The sequence below is a fragment of the Eurypyga helias genome, unplaced genomic scaffold (assembly GCF_000690775.1).
Source record: "Eurypyga helias isolate BGI_N326 unplaced genomic scaffold, ASM69077v1 scaffold6844, whole genome shotgun sequence".
In the NCBI taxonomy this organism is placed as follows: Eukaryota; Metazoa; Chordata; class Aves; order Eurypygiformes; family Eurypygidae; genus Eurypyga; species Eurypyga helias.
In genome coordinates this window covers 17,389-32,618 of record NW_010245538.1, presented here as the reverse complement: position 1 = coordinate 32,618, position 15,230 = coordinate 17,389, and the positions used below count along the sequence as shown (strand labels likewise).

The window sequence follows — 15,230 nt, the reverse complement described above, 5'->3', positions numbered from 1 at the left end:
AAAGGTCTGTCCGTAAGCACCCGTAAGCGACTCTGGGGCTGCATGATGCTCTTGGAAGTTAAATGTTTCACTAGCTAGAAATCACATTAAATGAAAGAGGGAGAAATGCACGGTTTTCTGCCTGAATAACAGAATCTTGTGAATGAACAGATCTTTGTGTTCAGAGAAATCAGAGTTTTCTCTTGGGACTGCTCCAGATGTTGCTTCAGAGACTCTGAATTCGTACGTTTGGGAAGAATTATGGACAAAAAATCACCTTCTGTTTATGCACGAAGCATGCACACCAATGCACCCTATTAGAGAGATCCGAAAGCAAGAAACCTCCAATTCCGAATGTCTCCCCTTCCCCTCCAACAGCATTTGGTGTTCAAGCAGCATAAAACATAATCTTTTTTTTTTTTTAGCTGCTTCTTTTGCTTGGGAGTTGAGAAGATTGCAGATCTTAGATCTTTGTCTTGCCTCTTAACAGCCCACCTGCCCACCAGCTGTGCTCCAAGACTGAAATTCCCAAATCAAACAGTCAGATGGCTTACATTTTCACTCCGCGCAATACGTGACAAGGAACAGAAGAAGCCACGGCATTAGCAGGCGTTTACTCCCACCCCGCTGGTCCCCCTCCCTTGGGCACAGCGGGGCTCTCTCCAAAGCAAAGGGCCATCAGCTGAGGTCAAATGCTGACCACTCGGATGGCACGGACAAAGGGCTTTCAGGAGAAAGACGAGTTTTGCACGGCAATGCAAAACACACGCGATGGCTCACGAGGGAAGATAAGCTATTGATGAGACGATAACATCTCTCCTCCGAGCTGTAGCTTACAGAATTGTTTTGCTTTAAAGCATCATTACGTTTTGCGATGCAGTCGTCTCTCTTGGATTCAACAAATCATCCACGACCTGCACGGCACCGTCCATAAGACCTGGAGAAAGACCATCCAGAGGCCACGGAAACGTATTTCAGCTGTCCAAGCCAAATGAAGATAAGACTAAAGATCCTCAGTGTTCCCGTTGCGGCTGGGTTCAAGACATCTCACGTGGAAGACTGAGATACACTGGAATAACACACTTGGATGCTCCTGGACTTAACAGTCTATTCTTGCTGTCTCTGTACGGGCTTTTAGAGACAGTCACAGACACTTAGACATCATGGTAACCAACAGGAGGGGTTTTTTCCTTTTTATCAAAACGCTGCTATTAAAAAATAAATGTGACTCATTCAAAATTCAAGATCAAAACTCCACTCTGAAGTGACTTACTCATAAAACCCTGCCAGTTTCTTTGTTCGAAAGCACAGCTCCAATAGCATTTTTCAATTAGCCACCTCACTGCTCCAAGTCCTTTTTCTACATTCCTTATTTCACACTGCTCTGAAAATGCTGAGCTTCACACTTCCAACGAAAAAGCCAGTCAGCTAGAACAAACGGGCTCAATCTGAACTGCAAGGCATTACAGGAAAACGTGATTTGGGTTGTACCACGGCAGCGCTGGGCATCCACTTTGACCGCTGTGATTATTCGATTGATTTTTAGCTATGCTTACATCGAAACTCCTTGGGATGAAGTCATCTCTCCTCCACTCATTGTTTTGCCAAGGTTTCTGGTGCTGAATTAATGCATAATCATAGTTTGTAATGACTGCGGAGCCTACGTTAAAATAAAATAAGGAGAGAAGCTGCGGAGATGCACGTGTGCAGTCGTAATGAGCACTTAGCTCGAGCGCTGTTTGAAGGCACAGCAGCAAACTGGGAACTGTCATTTTCTCCAATTAACTTTCAGGTTTTCTTCTTTTTTGAAGCTGCCGCCCAAGTGCCAAACTTCTGCAAAGGTGCCTTCCAGATCACGCTTACCTGCAGTCATGAATATGTAAGATGCAATTATTGTGCCTTTCTAAAGACCACACGGTACTCGCAGTTACGCTACGATGTTCCTGTGATCTAGAGACGCCACAGAAAAGACATCACCCAGCATCTCCCACAAATTCAGGCTCTCAGGGGCAGGAACCTACAGCTGATTAGCCGAGCAGAGCTGTGCAGCGGTTTCAGAAGCAGAGCGAGGTGAATGGATTAACACACATTAAATAACATCAACGGCTGTACAACGAAGATCTTTCTTTCTCACTCAGATCAAAGCTTCACCTGAACAAGAAGAAAAGCCAGAAATCCTTATAATATCAGAGTAGGCACGGGAGCGTATCAGCCCGACTCGCTCAGGTTATCACATCTCTTAGACCTCGATGCATTCGTGGGTTGTAAAACCAGACGGACCTTCCAGTACTACCCTATGGTCTCCTACAGAAACGGCCGGACGGGGTAACCTACTCCAGGCAATTTCTGTGCTCGGATGTCGTTCATCCCAGGCACAAAGGATGGCTTAGCATAGTCCTTCAAAGCATTTGGAATGTGGATCCCAAGCAGAACGGCGTGTTTCGATACAATAAAGACTTTTGTTATGAATTTTCTCACTGAAGTTCCCCCATCAGCAGAAATTGTGGCTGCTGACAGCATGCTCCACCAAACGACATGTGTATATATGTCGCTCTCTTCCAAAACAGATGGCAGGGGGACTACTGCTTCTTTCAAAGTGAAATCCCTCCGACTTCTTCACTCTACACAGCTCTAAAAACAAACCACGAAACCCCCGCCTTGCTCGTATGTACTGTGCACTCATTAAAGCCAACGTGTTGACCCGTCTACCATAAATAGCTGTCCTTCAGCGCGAGGTCATACGGCAGCAGCTTCCCGGCTCATCCAGGCGTTCGCGTGATTCGGAGGCACTCCTCCCTAAAACTCGGCCCGCGCCGCACGTTTCTACCCCTCTTTCAGCAGTGACCTTGGCCAGATCCCCATCTCACTGCAAACCCACAGCGTTCTGAGCGTGGTGCTACCTTACGACTGACAAACAGGGACCCGCTCGCGTCGGGAATCGATACGCTAAAGCCTTCAATCAGGAATGTCAAAGCAGTTCTAGAATATACGTCCTGTATTAATGGATTTTAATGGATTCGAATGGGGATGTTTACCCTGTGATTTACTGTAGGGGAGCAACGAATCAATGCTCCTTTATGACATGTCACATCTCATGACAGACCGTCCCCTCGCGCTGTTGTACCGGTGGAGACGACAGCTTGCCACTTCGCAAACATCTGTGATCTATTAGGCAGCACTTCCAGTAGTCTAATATTATCACACTCGGAGTGTCCGTCTTTCTTCTCTAGATGAGAGGCACCAAAGCATAAATTAAAACCGTCCGGGTGACAAAAATCTTCTCCCTCGGATTTGCCTTTTCTGAAGTTGACTGCGAGCGCTACGACTTGTCCGTAGGACTCGGGGGGTGGGAATTTATCAGCGCCGTGTTGTTGAAACAGGCCAGTACATTGGGTTGGTCACCCAAATCTCCTCCTTTGGCCCCAGTAAGGCAGCCGGAGCCACATAGCAAATCACACCAACATTTGGTCACAGGCAGAACTTAGGTCGTAGCCTACCACTTGCCAAAGGGCTTTTATTTCTCCAAGGAATGTGGATGATTGGGAGGGGGGAGCTACCTTCTTCCTTAACTGGGGCTACCCATTCCTTAACTGGGGATCTCGGGCATTAAAACACCGACATACCAAATGAATAATGGCCTGTTCACCAACACTAGAAATACAAGATTTCTTAATAGCTGAGTCTTTGGCTCTCCCTCATTCCAAATAAACATCAGACACAGAAACTAGCCAAAGAGGCTGAAAAAACAGTCTTCTTCCAAACACCCCTTAGTAGCCGAGACGCTTTTCTCACCAGAAAGACAACTGACTACAGAGAAGCCCAATATTCCAAAAAAGCTATTAAACAACTCTCTAATACATATACATGAAATTGTCCTAATGCCAAAAGGAACTGCTAAACAAAATGCAGACGCCATTCATTTTATCAGCCTTGACTTACAAATCTGAGAGAAGGGGCAGCTGAAAGTAGTGATTTATTCCTCAACTTCTTTGTCAGCAAGCACGCCTAAAGGCTCTGTTGTTATTTACTGAACGCCAGTGTGACAGTTCCCTAAATAAACTGTTGCAAACAGCTTTTTAAAACATCCCCCCAAAACCGCAGAGAAGAGGTCCCACACGTACAAAGCAGATAACGTATCTGAGCAGTAAGATACTACCAGGAGGCGAGGGAGGAGGAGGCACAAGCTACGCATCCGGATGCAGTTTTACCCCCAGAACTGTGGGCAGCGTGGTATCACAATTTGATAGCCCGGCTGCACAAAGCCTTGCCAGTGCCGTCAAGAGCAAGAAGGTGCCCTGATCTGTAACTACCTGCCCCGTTCCGGACTCAACGGCATCCAGTAATTACAGGTGAGACTGAAAAAAGGTCTTCGTGAAAAGTTATGGGTGATCAGGGTGTCAGTGAGCTATATTTGAAATCTATCAGCTCTTGATGGCTAATTTTGTACTACATGAGTAAAGCAAGTTCTAATAACTCACTTGGGACTTCACTCCAGTACTTACAAGCTACGTGCTTTTCATATTCATAAAACAAAACTAATTGCCTTTCATGGATGAAATGTTCTAAGAATTTTTAATCCACGTCAGCTGCAAACTCTAAAAAATCCATCCCCATATATTTAAATCTCCCCCTCCCACCCACTCGCTTCTAACATGTTGTTTGCTGCAAACAAACTAAAAGGCAAAGATAAGCCATCAGGCTCCTACATTGGTGTTATTTATATTATGATTTTACATAATATAAATATGCCTCATTTCCACATTTCAGGTTGCTCCTGAAGTCAATTGCCCACATTCTCACATGCTTAAAATAAACTGAAAATGCTAATTACATGTAGTGAGAGGGAAAAAAAAGGCAGTATCTTTTATTCCTACAATTTACACCTTAACTGCAGCGTGCTACACCAGATCTTTACGTAAACAGTCATATACAGTAATTAAAATGTTACCAACAAAATGAAACCACTCTTGCAGTATGTGTGCATGTTCCCACACCCAGCTCTCCTATGGATCTACCACCACCAAGGTGAGAGCTGTCCCCTCTGGAAAACCACGACGATCCCACACGTAGAAGCGAACCAGACAGCGAGGAGTCTGCAGCTTTCGAGGGCTGACAGCTCACGTTTTCGGGTGTGAAACGCTTCCCTTGGCTTTTCGATTTTGCAGCCTTCCCTCACACTGCTCTGCAAGGTGACAGCAGGCCTGCGCAAGAGGCAGCCAGCTCCGATCCCATTCAACCGCTCCAGTCTCTCCGCCGCTTGAAGATCAGCGTCTGGAATACACTAAGCGTTTTCTCCACGGGAAGAGGGGAGAGCTGGCTCCTGTTCCACTAGGTAACAGGAATCACTTTTGCCAACGCTGCTGTCAGCGAAGGGCTCTGTTGCCAGCTCGCCGTTCCAACACGCCAAGCTTGCTATGCCTGCAAAGGCTTAGCGGCTAAACACTTCCAAACGGTCTTCTCAGGAAACCCGAGTGCAAACCAGGCAACAGGAATAACAAGACGCACGTCTGCAATCCCATCTTGTGCGGGCTGAGAATCGGGGATTGCTTGGTGTCTAATAACCCTGTGAAGAATTCCGCTCCATCCCCACAGCCCTGCTTCTCACGGGCCACCGCCGCAGACGCCTGAGAAGGACTGATAAATAGAAAATGCCAATAGCGCAAGTTTCGATCAAGTGTGCAAATGCCTATTTCTGAGCCTGTCGTCATTTCCCCACAAGATCCCGTTCGTCAGCCTCCGTTATCTAGCCATATGACTCTGTAAGTCCTTCGGGTCAGGAACCGTCGCGGTACATTTCACGTCCCACTGCCATCGCCTACATCACATGGCACTATTAGCGCGGTAAAATTAAAAACAACCGAAATGCATCAGGGGACTGCAGCACACTGTTGGAAAATAACTGTCTTGGCCCTTGGACAGCTAAAATTCTAACCAGAACGCAGATTTTGAGCGTGGCTTTTTTACCATATGCAGCAGAGAAGCAGATGAAAAGGGCTGATTTGGGGCATGCTAAAGCTGCGGATTCCGATGGGAAGGTAACTTTCCCAGTGTGAACACGGACGATATTCTGGAATCTACCGAGAACCAGCAGCCTTTGCTGCTTGTTAATCAACAACACGGGAGATGTCACAGGACACCGAATAACAACCAGGAAACCTGCTGAATCCTCTTGGACAGGGCGATGCTGATACGTGTTAGTGTCACTGCTCCTGCCTGGGTGCCGATGACCACCAGCAAAGGCACTAGCCCGGCCCCGCTCACTGGTGGCCAGCTGAATGACTGAGGTCAGCCTCTCCTGGGCATTCCCTTACATTTCTGGGTAAACCCAGACTTACCCAATTTCTTTTGGGTGTTATGTTCACGTACAGGGTGCACGTCCTTCCTCTGAGCCCAGCAGCGGCTTCCTAAGCAACCAGGAGCAGCACAATGCTGCCATTTATGAAGGAGCGTCCTTCGGGGGTGTAAGGCTGCCGGAGCCAGGCTTCAGCGTTTCAGCCCTCTCCTGGTGATCTCCAACAGCCTGGAGATCATTCTGCAAACTGAGGTTTGCTTTAAGGGATGCTACATGTGAAACACCTCACTAGCTGCAGCAAGATTGATGGCCAATACCCCTTAAGAAACCTGCTTGGAAGAGGGATTTTTCATTACTCGCTGGCTACGCCGAGTCACTGGCATCGATGGGGATTTTAAAGGCAGTTTTAATTACAGGAGGTAAAACCCACACATGATCAAGCTGCAGTGTCAGAAAACCACCAGAACTGAACACTGACCCGTTTGGGTTGTTTGCTGAACTTTAATCACTTTCCAAGTCTGACAGCTGCTCAAACTTAATTGCTCATTATGCTTGTAAATAAAAACTGATCTCACTCTCTGATTAGCCAACCATCTTATAGTTGCCATAACAACTTCTTGTCTAATAAGTGATTTCAGATTTACCATTATTTGTACTAGCAGAAAACTTCACAAAGGTCTGAGATCGCTCTTTTCACTGAAATACCCCTCCAATTAGAAGAACCGAAAACCAGGAGAGAAAGGGCAGCTCGAAGATAATGAAAAAACAACCTGTTTACCACAACAGCTTAAACACGAGATAAGGGTACCCCAAAACCAAATATATGCTGGATCCCGCTTCACCCCTACCTTTCACTATCAATCACCTTATCATCATACTTATATCCCACAACGACTGCTCAGGAAAATACCAGACAGCGTTCAGGTAATACCTGGTCACGATGCGGAGACCAATTTCCAGATACCCCAGACATGACATATTCCACTAAAGTCTGTGTATTTTCTCTCTTCATCTTAAATCAGGAACCAGTTAACCAGTTAAATTCCTTAACACCCTGTTAAGTGATAGTAGCGCTTTCTGCTGAACATTGAAGAATTCAGATTCCTGACAGCGTCATATAAAAGAGGGAGAAGCATTTGTATTGAGCCCAACAGATGTTCGTTGTACCAATTGCAATGGCAGATGTTTGGGAAGGAAGAGTTACAATATAGTATCTCATCTCTGCATCACCTCAGTCAAAAACTCACTTTGGGCTTGACTTTTTGGACAAGATTACTAATTAAAGCTGTAGAGATGTCTGAAAAAATGAATTTGTATTTCAGTAAGTCATTTGGTCATCACAGTTTAAGTGAAATGCCTCTATTAAAACCTACAGCCATGTCTGTGAGCCTGAGAAGATGAAGGGAGTAGGATACCTATCAAATACCACCAGGCTGTAAGGCTAGAACGGCGTAAACACCCTCCAAAACTCCCTGGAAAAGCTGCCGGAGCTTGCAATTTATTTAATATGCTCAAGGTAGCTTTTTGTGTGTATAGACAAGGAAGCACAGCCTTTTCCTTCCTAAAGGAAAATAAACGCAGAAAGCTATAATTGGGACAAAACTAAAGTTAAAAAAAAAAAAACCAGACAGGAAATATCAGATTTTAAGAAGCAACTTTTTCTGCATTTACTTAGCTATGCGAGAAATGTGAATATTGTTATTTGGGTCAAATACAAAGCTGCTCACACTTCTTACGGGAGCTGTACCCCATGGAAATACAGAGGATACCACCTGTCCATGTTAACCACATCTTCAACATTCCTGACCACATTTGGGACGTAACAAAGCCTTTCTTGCCTTCAGAATAAGAAACCAATGCTCCGCAAAGTTCTCGGGGGTTCAAACACAGTTCAGAACACCCATCTGTGCCCTCACTTTGTGTAAGTTTTCTTTGATCTGAATTTGAACAAAGAATTTCTTCCCCAAGTAATCTAAGCCAGAAGGCTTCCGAGGACTGGCTGGGGAATGGACCTTCTTGCTCCCAGAGCAGGCTCACCAACTAACCAAAATCTTCAGCAGGTTTCTCCCAAGTATCTACTTATTTTTTGAGTGTCCGTTTGCTCTCTGAGATTATGCTGCAAACCCTGAGCTGCCAAAGGGATTCTGTCAACTGAGATGCAGAACACGGGTAAATAGTCTATACACAGCCGTGCCAGGAATTGCCCAAACACAGACACAGTATGCACACACATGGACTTACTTTCTTCCCCAATCCTTGATTTTGAGATGAGTTACTACATCATGGGGCCTACCTAGCAGTTCTGGCAGGTATAGAACAGTCATGGGCAGTCTATTTAAATTTAGAGACAGTGCTGTCAATTTATGGCTGAATTTATTTGCATCTCCCCTTCTTCAGCAAGGGAAGAGTACCTACAGACTGGAAAATCTGGCTCCATGAGTTAGGTAAAGAAATGTTTACCTGTAGCAAAGGGCCTGCTCCTAGGGGAGACCAAGCTGTACCAAAACCTCTAGACCCGCACCTTTTGCACTCAAGAATCATCAGTTTTTAAAGAGCCCTTTCCCATCGATGATAACTAAAACAAATGAGCAAAAGAATTGTGGAGAACCGTCAGTAGGATGACTAAGCAAACATGGAAGATAAGACCTAGCTATGTTAGATTTTTATACTCAGCAACTAGGTTCTTTCACGTAGAAAACTTGTAATTCCTCAGGTGGATGCAAGTAAGAACATCTCCAAACATCTGCGCTTTGGATCACCTCTACGTCGCACAGATTTTTAAACCAAAACAGAAAGTGCGAAACGCTTTACCCAGAGTCAAATAGGAAATGTCAGATGAGGAAGGAGAGCGCCAGGCCAACCCTGGAGAGCACCAGCCCTGCAGCACCCTTCCCCACGCAGCATCATCTCACCGAAATTCCAGCCACTACCGCTGTTCCTCCACTGACCGTGATCACCCAGGATACTCCCCAATGGCTTGATCACCACCAAGGAATGCTTACTTAAAATCCCAACATAGTTGATGAAGCCAAAGGAAAGCCTGACTAATTTAAAACTGTTCTTAATTCAACTACGGAAAACACACAATAGTTCCTTTTTTTGGTGAAAGTTGGTTTGGATGAAATATCAGATGAGTTGGAAGGGTCTGTGGGGATTTTCTAACTGTGTGTTTTTAGTCAAGCATACTTTAAACAGGCAGTTTAAAATATCTGCCGGCGCATGAACAGAGCAGCATCAAACTGGGAACGAGCTGTCCTCACACCGCAACCTCTCACATACAGATTCGTATTAGAAGCATATGGAATACACATTTAAGCGGACTGTGCTGGAAGAGATAAAACTGCACTACTCCAAAATACATGCTATAATACCTTCATGAACTACAATCTGCTTTTGTGCCTATAAAATAAATCCAGTCTTAGAAACCTAGTATTAAATGGTATTATACTAATTATCCAGCTTCACACATGTATGTAGTTTCTCCAAGTTGCCAGATTCATGACTCAGTATTTATTTGCTCCTTTAAAAGCAAAGATATCCATTTTCATATTTCATGGAGATTTTCCTTACATCATAATCCATTGTCACAAAGTGAAAGCAGATCCAAATAATCTTATAAAACTAAGAGCATCTTTTGCATGACTAGCACAATTCTATATGAACAGCGGGGGGCTGGATTTTAAATGACTGACCAGCTACCAGTACCTATAAATGTCCTTAAAAACTCTGAGGAGAGCACTTTTTGTGCCTTCTTCACTGTGGGAAAAGACAAAATTCATCTTTTTGATGCTGTGGGCATCCAATAGCAAGAAAAGTTACAGCCACCTTGTACTGAGAAAAGCTTCCATTAGAACAGAGCACAGTATTTCAGTGTTTATGGGTAAATGCAAACAGCTTTTTTAGGACTTTTTATTTTATTATAACACAATTAATGAAAAGAGAGATGATTCAGACCCCAACACATGCGGCAAACACGTAATTTTATGGGTACCAGATCCTAAGATTACGGCGTGCACTTTAAACCGTGATTTCCGGCACTGGGAAAAGGTTTCTCTTTACAAAAAAAATGCGTTACCTACAACACAGTAGTAAGTTTACGCTGAAGGGAACTTGGGCAAATTGTGCATGCGGAGAAGAAAGCCTGGGTTAATTCCTCCTGCAGGATTACCACAGGCTGCTCGCTGTAATACGTTTCCCGATTCCTGCATGTAGCCATCAAATCGTTCATTTAGGAATCGTTTTTATTCTAAGACTCATAAAAATCTTAAGATATAAGAAGCCTGAAGAAAGGTCTTAAGTGCTTTCTATGGAAAGGAAAATAAAAAGGTGTTTATACAGCCCTCGAGCTGAGGCATTTTCTCATTAACAAAAAAAAAAAGAGGAACAAAACATTAGCTCCAGAAACAGACTGTCCACCATATTTATTATCAATTTAACTGCCTTGAATGGAAACTGCGAGCGCTTTGATAAAAATCAATTGAAAAGCTGTCTGCCTCACTATTGCTTCAATAAAGTGCCTTTGTATCTTGTGCTGAAACCTCGGTTTTGTAGCCTCCTTAAACAACGGCGCGTATTTAATCACCATACCGAAAGCAGGCTCCAAGGCAGGTGCCCAGACTGGCACCCCTCATTCCAAGCTCCCTTCAGCAGCAGGGACCAGGGATGTAAACCAGCACCGCCTGACCAACACTCCCACCCCCAGTCACGCAGGACATTTCTACTGTATTGTTAAAAATTAACTTGTGGGTCTCCATGCATTTAACCCGCCTGCCGGACCTCTCTCCCTGGAGATCTTCGGCTCCGCGTCAGGCGGACCTCAGGCTGCGTCAAGAACTGCTGACTTCAGCAAAACACGCCGCCCTGACCAGAGCCCTCGCCAAAACTCACCTCGACGCTCCCGTCCATCACCCCGCCAGGAGCCCATTTCACACATCACTGCCCCAACAAACCCTTCGCACCTGAGGGAGCCGGGGAGGGGGCTGGGGGTGGATTTAAACCCATAAACAGTCTCTTGAAGCAATTTCAAAGTCTCCAGAGTAAAAAAACCAAAAAAGGCAAAACAGCCCACAGAAGGTAACTGGTTTTACTGCGGCCTCATGTGGAAGCCATATGGCCTGTATCAAATAAGCAGAACGAGGGAAACCAAAAATATCTCACCAGTACTCCACATTCTTGTAATTCAATCAGCTTTAATCATCGAGGATGTTTTCGCTAACCTACAGGAAGGGTATTTGTTCTACTAACCTTGACTAGAGTGGTGACACTTTAAAGATGGCTCCCTCGAACAAAGAGAGATAAAAACGCAATTTATGGCAGAATGTTGAATCTCGAGGCAAATTCCCGCTACTGTAAATCGCAGCTTTTTCCCCAGGTCGGCCCCTCGCCCCTAGCAAGCCGTCCGTCTTCGCCGGTGTACCACACATCTTCCTGGGCTTCTCCTCCTCCCTGAGCAGTGTTCTTCAAGACAGTCCTCCTCTAAGGATCTGACCTATTGTCCTTACTGTATTAACTGGAAAAAATAAGCCCTTCAGTCCTAAGAAACAGACCAACACCCAATGCCACAAGGATTCTGTCAGCCCTGACACACTCCGCAGCACCCAAGTCCACCCTCTAGACCCCCCCGGCTTTCACAAGGACCTTCTCAGGGCTGGCGGCACGACCGCCCCGCAGCTGGCCACAGCCACGCAGTGAGAGCTCCGGTGCCTCCCGGGGCTCCTCGTCCAGCCGACGGCAGCTGGATTCACCGGCACCAGCAGCGCATCAGCCTCCACACGCAGCCCCTGCCCAGGGATCCTCCCGAGGAGGCTTGCTAGGAAGCACTGCCCACCACCAAAAGCGACAAGAGTGAAGGGGCGAAGGACCGTGAAGGCTTCTTCCAAGATCTGTGGGATGCTGGAAAGTGTTTGCTTACAGCACCTTTGGGAAGTAATGGATTCTGCCACATAATCCTGGGTGAGATTTTTAGCTTATATGTAAAACGGTGCTCTTACCTACCTCCCTTCACTGCAGCCTCCAGGTGAAAAACAACAGGGATTGGGCAAAGTGGACTTTAATTTTGGGAAACTCCTAGGCACACCACAGCAGCTGACTGCCTTCTGTGCCACAGCCCCGTCAAAACCCAGCCCCTCTGCTCAGGGGAGGACCTTGCTAAGGACATAAGGACAGTTCAGTAAGAACGGGTCCATCAAAGCATTAACTAAAAATTAGGTGAGGTTTGTAATTAATAGCCATGGTGATGGCTTACATGGTTTCTGTTATGTCACCACTGGAAACTCAATAGAGGCTACCATGTAAATCAGTCCAAAATTCAGGTAGCTTTCAGCGATGAGAAACCTGGCTGCCATTTAAACTGGCACTTCAGACGCAGGAGACTCTATCCATCTCCATTACAAATCCTCTGAGCTCATCCTAGCATTACTTTCCCACATCAAGCAAAAGAGTTAACATAAAAAGCCTGCCTAGCTTCAGACATTATCCAGATAAAGAGGAGAAAAGAGAAAATCCCTTGTATTACCTCTCTCAGCTCTTCCCAAACCGTCCCCAACACCTTTGTTCAGACCTGGCATTTATCTGAAGATGCTGCCTAGCCCTAATTAAATCTTCATGCGAACCAGCGCTACTTCCTGGCAGAGAACATGCATTCTTGGTGTGCTGATGGACCTACATAATTTTCTGCACTTCTCCCTTATGGTGAGTGTTAGGCCTTGCTTGAAAACATCACAACTGTGTTCAACACAATATGTTTAAACAGAAATACAAAATCATTCAGTTTCTTGTAAAGAATGAAGACAAACCTAAGTGAAAATTATATTCCACAAGCTCATTGAAAAGAGAAAGAAAACAACCCTGTAGAAACACTGGGCGAATAGCACCGTCTGAGAACAAGGCATGCTTTTGTTTTACTGTTGTCTCAGAAAGGGATAACTGGCAGCAATACGAGAAGCAGAAAAAAATCTTCCAAATAAAATCTGCAGCTCTCTTTTCCCCTCGAGGATGAAAAAAAAACCCAAAACAAAACCATTCCTAAAACACAGCTGAGTTTTGCATGAAGGGAAGGTGCGTTATAAGCCCCTCACACACACCCCTAACCTTATCTGATGAAAGCAGCTCCCTCGGCACTTTGCGTTCAAAGCCCCTGAGTTGGCAGCGACCTCTCATCCACAGAGAGCAAGAGCTCCAGAGTCAGAAAGGCAGAAGGCTAGAAAAGTAGATTTTACTGCTAACCCCCACACCCCCACAACAATTTTTAAGCCTTAAGGAAGCCCCTTTAAACCACTTACCGACACTAAAAGAATCTGACAATAAATAGACGGGAAATTATTGCCTTCCCTTAACGACGCTCACTGTAGAGGGCTTGTCCAAGCAGCAAAGCAGCCAGCTGTCCTGGCAGATGTGGTCAGATGGCCAAACACAACAAAGCAAATTCACTTTAAAATCATGTTTAACGTTCACTGTTCTCGCTATTATCCTCCAACTCTCAGCACTTCTCTCCCGAAGCAGAAGAAATAAACACCCCAGATGGCTAAGGAAAAACAGCAAGCTATACATATGCTCCATACACTCTGAAAAAGCAAGAGTCCAGCCATCTTCAAAGCACAGTGCGAGACTTAGCTGTTTAAGGGCCTTTTAGCTCTACAAGGAGGTGTCTCCGCACGTGTGGGTGAGGAGATGGTTATAAAAGAACTTCTGGGCCACGACCAGGGACCCTGCAACATTTTTCCACTTTAAATTCCAAAGACACAAGTCTTCCATCGCTCTGTAAATCAATATGGAACAGCTATAGACTGGACTGTACATTATACTACCTATAACCCCTAAATATGGCATTAGAATTACTGTTGCTTATGGATCAAATCAAGGAAACTAAGAGGATGGTTTCACTGGAGAGCGATGCCAGCACAAGTGCATTCAACTGACCATCGCCTTGGCTTCCGGGACCGTACACCACGATCCCTGAACTGCAGGAACCTGAGCCAGACTGTTGTTCTTTCTCACCGCAATGTGAGAGAGCTTGTATTTCTTCAGGGCCTAAGAGAAGAAAGCGGAAGGCCAGCTGTGGGCAAGTTACCAAACTCTGCAGAAGTGAAGCCCAGGCTTTCTCCCGTGGCAACCCAGACCAAAACCAGACTGGCCACAGTTGTGAGAGGGAGGGAATAGACGCAGCAACCCAGGAAGGCCTTGGCTAGCCGCACAGTGAAAGCGCACCCAAAATAACCTGCCTAATGTCACCAAAGCATGAGCAAAACCACAATTCAAGCTCTGGGCTAAAAACCGAGCATCTACTTGCATCTCTACACAACACCGCTCTCCCTGCATACGCACAGATCCAGAGAGGTTCCTACGCTGGGGGAAAAAGGTGGCTGGACGACAGGGTAACAAGGTGCTCACATGCAGGAAAAGGAGCTGGGGGATGCAACAACTTTCCTTCACTCCTCAACCATCCTGAAGTGGAGTTGCTCCCTCCTCATGGCAAACAGCCTGCCCAAAGCCATCACTGCCCCCACAGCCCTCTGCTGCCCACAGAGCCCGCCGCGACCCGCACCAACACCCAGAGCCCCCCCACTAAGGCCTACAGCACCCACTGACCGCGAAAGCCCACCACCACCTCCAGAGCCTCCACCAACCCCAAAATCCCTGCGCCCCAGAGGCCTTCCCATACCTCCAGAGCCCCTCACTAGCCCCCCCGGATGCCTCATCGCCTCCAGAGCCCCACCTTAACCCCTGGATATCCCCACACCACCCAAAGACCCAGAGCCCCCCCACTAAGGCCTACAGCACCCACTGACCGCGAAAGCCCACCACCACCTCCAGAGCCTCCACCAACCCCAAAATCCCTGCGCCCCAGAGGCCTTCCCATACCTCCAGAGCCCCTCACTAGCCCCCCCGGATGCCTCATCGCCTCCAGAGCCCCACCTTAACCCCTGGATATCCCCACACCACCCAAAGACCACACACACAC

General features: G+C 46.2%; 2 protein-coding genes across 2 annotated transcripts in view; one reads left to right on the top strand and one right to left on the bottom strand.

Moving 5' to 3' along the window:
• TOM1L2 (target of myb1-like 2 (chicken)) overlaps positions 1 to 15,230 on the bottom strand; it is a 53,902-nt gene that overhangs the window by 38,437 nt on the left and 235 nt on the right. The window lies entirely within an intron of this gene.
• LOC104508464 (swi5-dependent recombination DNA repair protein 1 homolog) lies at positions 14,959 to 15,189 on the top strand. The gene has a single exon (XM_010150102.1). It carries the CDS (start codon positions 14,959 to 14,961, stop codon positions 15,187 to 15,189), a length of 231 nt encoding a protein of 76 aa, XP_010148404.1.